Raw genomic sequence first — 7,226 nt, forward strand, 5'->3', positions numbered from 1 at the left:
AAGCAGGCAACTGAGAAAATCCAGTATGGATTTACCAAAGGCTATCATGCCAAACTTCATCACCTGCTACAAGCAACATCTGTCAGCAGAGGGCAAGCAAGTATTGTTTAGCTAGACTTCAGCAAAGCATTTGACACCATTTCCCACAGCCTTCTCCTGGACAAATTGTCAAGGTGCAGACTGGATGGGCGGTCTGCAAAATGGGTAGGAAATGGTCTCACAGCCTGCACTCAGAGGGTGGTGACCAATGGTTTTTACTCAGGCTGGCTGGCAGCCTGTCACAAGTGGGGTCCCCCAGGGACTGAAAACACCCTCATGAAGTTTGCTGATGACACTAAACTGGGTGCTGAGGTGGACACACCAGAGACCTGGGCAGGTTGGGTAATACAACTGGGTGTTAGTTGCACTGCTTCAGACTTATTAGCAGCCTATACAGTAGGACATCCTTGTTAAGGTCTCTTCCGGGACACATGGATCTTGATGCTTGGTGACCCTGACCACAGTAAATGCCTCTTACAAGGATCCAAAAGAGAAGGATAGACTGTGTTAAGAAATTAGTCATGTGTATTTTCCTTCTGCAGATTACTGTAAAATCCTCAGCACAGTGAATGCACTTTTGCTTGACAGTGCCTGTTGATATGACGTCTTTACAGTAAAGATTTGTAACGTGCATGTGCAAGTTGTTTTTTAGTAAGCAGGTTAAGGATGTCATATGAAGCATATTTGACTGCCAGATGATATAGATTTATCCACATTTTCTCCATATCAATTTGGCAGCTGAGAGACTAACATTAAATTCTAACTGGATTTGTGAAAGGTACACTTTCTATTTTAGTGAAGCTCAGGCTTAATAGGGCCTACATGGCTATCTTCACTAGTAAGAGAAAAGAACCTCTTGGCTGAAGTGAAACTGTAGGTCTGGAACATGGCCTCCATTAAAAAAAAAAGAAAGAAAGAAATACAGTGGTGCATCTAGTTCACCTTATGTATGTTCTGCAACTCTCATTTTCTGGAGTTGATTCCACATTCAGGGTATCAAAAAAACTGCTTCTAGTCATGGGGCCCTGACTTAAAGAGCCTTTCCATGCACACAGGAAGGAAAAAAAGAAAAGCTTCCTAACTTCTAAGGCTGCAGTAAAGCTTAATGTATTGCAGTTTTTATACTAGAAACAGAAGCAGCTATCTCAACAAAACCCGAGGTGGATCCCAATTACTATTTTAAGAACAACTAAGACAATCTATTTAGCCACAGACCATTCCAACATCAAACACTTAACACGTATTCTTAAGTCAGAGCAGAATTCCCATCACCCTTACCAGGTACTAGGCCTGCACAAAGTACAGTCTGAATACATAAAGGCTACTGTAAAGTTTTTTACCCTTCAGTGAAATTTCTAAGTCAAACCTTTAAAGGCTGGCTTACTCATGCTCAGTATTTAGTACCAATTTCAAGAGCAGAATACTGAAATACTTACAGAATTATACAGTATCTCGAGCTGGATGGGATCCATAAGGATCAAGTCCAACTCCCTGCTCCTCACAGGACTACCTAACACTAAACCATATGACTCAGAGCCTCGTCCAGACGCTCCTTGAACTCTGACAGGCTTGGTGCCATGACCACTTCCCTGGAGAGCCTGTTCCAGTGGCTGACTCAATCTAACTAAATTCTGCCCAGAATCAGCTGAAGGGTTTACATTTTACCAATGTTACACTCAGTATCAAAAGCAAGTGCCATGATTTCTTAACTGGAAACACTATCTTGTGCTTAAGATTAAAAAACCCACAAACAACAAACCAACCACTGAACAGCACCAAGTGAGTTCTACCCACAGCTCCTAAAGATTAGCTTAAGTTTAGTTCCTGTGGACACTGCTGCACTGTCACACAGGACTTTGCCATTACAGGTAAATCCTGTCTACAGAAAAAACAACATGCATGCTCAGGGTTATTATAAAGTAGAACTTCTCACTAAAGACAGGAATATATATTTCAAGTTCTCAGAAGAGAACTGAATCAAGACCAAGGTTTGTAGTTCTACTTTAACTGCATCACGCAGACCAGTCTAGACTACTATTTCTTTTAAGAGATGGCCAGTAACAATACACACTGGGAAGTCCCACACTGAAAGTTAACCACAAAAAGGGTTTATTTTTAGCTTCATGTGCATCTCTACTTCTGACTGGACTCAGACTTGGATGTAGAAGCCCTCAATGAAGAAAGCCTGCGTCTCTTGGCAATCTGCTCCTGGCGTTTCTCCTTGGCTTCCTGAAAAGCCAAACAGCATGAAGTGAGTAATGAGACGTTACACATAATCAAGCACTTCAAAACATCTACAAAGGAACAATCTAGGGAAAATGCAACTTGAGGGAATCTACCAGAAAGAATGGATTCCTTAAATGAATAAAGGAAAATACAGTTTCACTTCTTCACTGATCAGAAGAATTTTACAAGTATCCAAACCTGTTCAGACCCATGTCTTTAAACGATATGGACTACCGTCCAAAATTACAGTAAAAATGCTAATGCAGAGTTCACAACATACTAGAGGTCCTCCTACTCTCAGTTTCCATCTGGAAGTCATGAAACACTCAAATACTGTGCCAAATATTCCAACAGTATTGCTTTGGCAGTCACTGCTGCTTTAGGTGCAAGAGCGAACTCATCCGAACATACAACTTCTTGCCAAGTTATCTTCCAATCCAGATCCTATTTCTCCACACAATCATTCAAATGCTTGGGCATCTGAGTTACAACTTGAATTTTGCAGTAGTAATTTTAGTTCAAATGAATCTTCACAGGCCATAACTGTTCATTGTTTTCTTCAAAATCAGCTCTCAGTTAAATTAACTGGTCTGGTTAATTTCTACTATTCTAGGACTGGCAAAAATGGATAGAAATGCTCACAAAAACATCTGACCAGCAATGTTTATACTCACATTCACATATTCCTATTCAAAATGAGCTAGGTACAGAGCACCTCTAAGCGTACAGTCAAGTTTATCAAATCCCTTGATTCTGGGGTATGAGGTATTCCATACAGCTGAGTTATAAGGGCAAAACACACCTTCATTCTCTTGGCCAAGAGCTTTGCATATTCTGCTGCTTCCTCCTTATTCTTTTGAGTGCGCTGCTTCTTCAGAGCAATACGTCTGCGCTTATGTTGCAGAACTCGAGGAGTCACTAGTCGCTGGATCTTAGGGGCCTTGGTTCGGGGTTTCTTGCCTAAAAAAGCATTACGAATCAGCAGAAGTGGCAGATTATTTTCCAAAGAGGCCTCAGGCCTCATCTAGCAAACTTAAGAGTAAGTTCCATTTACTGTTATGGTAACATTTAGTGTATACTTATTATAGCAACTTACAGAGTTCAACCTCTTGACAGATTTTGCAGGAAAAATGATCAATTACTGTCAGATGCAGCATTAACAAGATATAGTCTTAATGCTCATGATTTATTATCAGCAATGAAGTGTAAGTAATGCATCTCTTTGTGCATGTTTATGAAAATTCATAGCTTCTCAGCAGGTCTGTCTTAAGTAATTCCCCTTAGACTTAAAATGTTTAAAGAATACGGAAACTCATCATGGAGCTTTCAGAACAAGCCATCAAGTTTTCAGTGTTAAAAAGCTCTCTACAATTCTACATAGACTTGACATGCGTATCTAAAAAAAAACCACCCAGATCTACACAGCCCATAATGAACAAACAAAACACAACACCACACACATCTGTAAAATTTGACTACTCAATCCTGCCTGACTTCAGGAATCACAACCAACAGCCTGATGTCCACCAGGATCACATTCTTTAACGGACAGAATAGTTCCTATGATGCAGAAAATAGCAGTCTTTTTACCCAACAAACTTTCACAGTGCCTAAGCTTTATCATGTCCTTTCTGCTAAAAATCCTCACCCCTTCTGTTCCCTGATCAAACACAATAGAACCCCAAATTAAAACTTTACACTGCAAAAGACAGGTGGTAAGCAAAACAGTGCCCTTCCAAGAAAAGCTCATTTCAGAGACTGCTATAAGCAACAGGGAAAAAAAATCTTAATACATTCTCTACTGCTTTTTTCCTCCACCTCATAAAAATGTCTCAAAAACATTCCACCTCTTATTTAACCTTCTCTTACTAACAATTATTTTTGGATTATTCTTAGAACCACTATTAAGTATTATTCCTGATTCTAGCAAACATTTAAAAACAAATTATGCCAAAGTAGATGGAAAGGGAAGAGAGGGGTGAAAGGGAAGAGAGGGGTAAAAGAAATGGGGCAACCAAGAAACTCAACTTCTTACCCGTAAGTTACAGCTGACAAAGCTTAAATGCCGTGACAGTCAACTCCTGGATCTAATACTATAGTAAGCTTCATTCACTGCACTAGGCTGGACACCTCCTTGCTGATAACAAAATGAAACCAAAGAATTTAAAAACTTGAGTTCTTACCCTCTTTGTTCAGAGGCTTCCTCACAACATACTGGCGAACATCATCCTCCTTAGACAGGTTGAACAGTTTGCGGATTCTGCTAGCCCTCTTGGGACCAAGACGACGAGGCACGGTTGTGTCTGTCAGCCCAGGAATATCCTTTTCACCTTGAAGAATGTTAAGTTTAAACATGCCAATTAATCCTGCACCTACTGAACACCCGCTTTGTTAGTGAATTTCAATTTTAAGTTTAAAATGCATAAAAACTCTGGGATAATACTAGGTAATACTTGGGGTTCACCTGCCAATAGCATCACACCCCCAGCTACACTTTGCTGATTTAATGTGATCGGATTGTTGGCAGCAATAAAAGTTTCAGTGACCAGTTTTAAAATTATGAGAACAATAAAGCTCAGTGGGAATTTCAAGACACATTCATACTCTGAAGTTCAGACTGCATATGCATTCCACAGAAATTCTCAGCCACCAGCAAGCAGGGTCCTTCCAGGCGCTTACTTCTACATATTTTTTTGCTTCATTCGGTCTTACCCTTTTTCACTATGACCAAGTTCAGAACACTCAAGTTGGCATCAACGATGCAACCACGAACAGATTTGCGTTTTCTCTCTCCAGTTCTTCTGGGGCGGTAGCAGGAGTGGCCCTTGCTGAGCAGAAGGCGGACACGTCCATGAGTCAGGACACCTTGCTTCATGGGGAAGCCTTGTTTGTCATTGCCACCACTGATGCGGACAACATAGCCCTACGAAAACACAGAAATACACTTCTTAGTTGCTCATGCATCTCTTACTTCAAGGCAAAGTGGTGGATATCACAACATACTGTTCAAAACAACAAGGCACTGTGCTCATGATTCAGGAAAAGTCACTGTTAATGCCGATCCAGACATTATTTAAGCAAAACCACTCCAATGGTTTAGGAATTTTACTTAGCAGATGTGCAAAATACCTTTGCGTAGCAGAATTCATGTTTATTCTTCTGATCTTCAAATATATATTCAAAAATTAAATTCCTATCCATTAAAAGTTTTAAGCTACACCAGACCGAATTTTGTCCACTATTGTCTGGTTTTTCTTTCATCCTAAACCTACCCAAAGCCCGTTTTCATCACGGACTGGAAATCTGCGTACAACACAAGAGTGTCTGGAGTAGAGACACATGGGTAAAAAGGAAAAGTAAGGCTTTTATTGCTTTCCCAGTGGAGGTGGCAGCAGAAAGATCAACTTAACCCAAATTCAGCTGGACCATCCATATCAACACTCAACTATTCCAAGCCCATCCAACAGGCCCAACATGCTTTTTCCCATGCACCAGCAGCAGTTTAAAACACAATGAAAGCAATTTTGAACTCGTTCGGTAAAGAGATCAGCAGTTTTAGGGTACAGATTTAGTTTGTCCTGAATACCAAAACAGCAGTCAAATAAAGAATAAAAAAGCTACTGCAGAGAGTGGCAAGAAACTCTAAACACGAAGCTTAAAAACAAAATGCACTTAGACAAATCCAAGTAGCAGAACAGGCTAGCCGTATCACCAAATTCAGTATATATAGCAAGAGAAACTTTCAACATACCTGCCACATGTAGACCACACAAGCACTCTAGCGTGACAACTACATACTGAAGAAATTTTGTAGTTTAAGCTCCTTGAATACAGCTCTGACACATACTTCTTACCTTCCACTCCTCACCAAGAGAATCAGCTGCAACCTCCGTGGCCATCCGTTTCTCATAGAAAGTTCTGAGCTTGCGCTCGTCATCCACTTCAATGAGTTTCTGGCAGCCAGTGGCCGGGAAAGAGATGTTCAGCTAATAGGAAAAAAAAAAAAAAAAGATTAGATTTGGTTAAAACTTCTCGTGAGACATTTTAAAGGAAAATCAGCATTTATCTGATGGCTTCATTTTTGCATTTCAAAGCTGGAATTCCCCATATGCTTACATGAATGCTTACTAGCCCTAACCTGTTACTACCATAGCCGAGAGAGCCAAGCAGGTCTGTCCTTGGCCACGCTGGGCCGCGTTACCCGTTCAGTTACACCCAAAACTGTCTTTACCACAGCCGGAGCTCGATCATCTTCAAACAGACTAGAAACAATGACGTCAAGGCGAGAGCAGCAGAATCCCGTTCCCTCTCCTTCCGCAAGCCCTTAGCCCTTCGCGACACACGGTGCGGTAGAAAATCGCGTTAGCAGGCCAAGCCCGTGCGACAAGGGCCGTCGGCGACGACTCGTGCTCCCCGCGTGCCGGCGCCATGCCCAGAGCGTCGGCGACGCCGCCCGGCACTTCCCCCGCCGGCGCCGGCACCGGCACCGGGCCCGGGCCCGGCCCTCGCGCGCACGGGGCCTCACAGACAGCCCCCCCCCCACCCCCCCCATACCGGGGGCGCAGGCCTCATGCCGGCAGGCGGCCTCCTCAGCGGAAGCACGGCCGCTGCCGTAACCCGCTGTTCCACGGCCAGGTGGGCAGGGGAGGGCCCGGCTGAGAAGCCGCGTCCCGCGCGGCCGCCATGTCGCGCCGACCAACAATCCGCTCCCATCCGCCCCTCAGGGCCGCTCCAGCCCCGCCGCCCAGCGACCATTGCTCCCCGCCAGCGGCCCCGCACGCGGTGCCGGGCCCATTGGCGGCATGGGAACCCCAACCCCGCCGGGCGCCACCCCACCTTCATCCTCGCCGAGCCGCGCCGCTGCAGGAAAGAGACCCACTTCCGCTGGCGGCCCGCACATACACCGCCCCAAGTCTCGCGAGAGCGGCGCCGCCCGTGACTGGCCTACCCAATGACGAGCG

General features: G+C 43.8%; 1 protein-coding gene across 1 annotated transcript; it reads right to left on the reverse strand.

Moving 5' to 3' along the window:
- Positions 1-2,125: 2,125 nt before the first annotated feature.
- On the reverse strand, positions 2,126-7,208 carry RPS6 (ribosomal protein S6). Its single transcript, XM_075019680.1, has 6 exons — positions 7,102-7,208; positions 6,120-6,251; positions 4,978-5,188; positions 4,449-4,595; positions 3,068-3,225; positions 2,126-2,268 (listed from the first exon to the last, which is right to left on the reverse strand). The coding sequence occupies exons 1-6, from the start codon at positions 7,105-7,107 to the stop codon at positions 2,173-2,175; spliced, it is 750 nt and encodes a 249-aa protein (XP_074875781.1). The 5' UTR covers positions 7,108-7,208; the 3' UTR covers positions 2,126-2,172.
- Positions 7,209-7,226: the final 18 nt, after the last annotated feature.

Source organism: Buteo buteo, chromosome Z (genome assembly GCF_964188355.1).
Source record: "Buteo buteo chromosome Z, bButBut1.hap1.1, whole genome shotgun sequence".
NCBI lineage: Eukaryota > Metazoa > Chordata > Aves > Accipitriformes > Accipitridae > Buteo > Buteo buteo.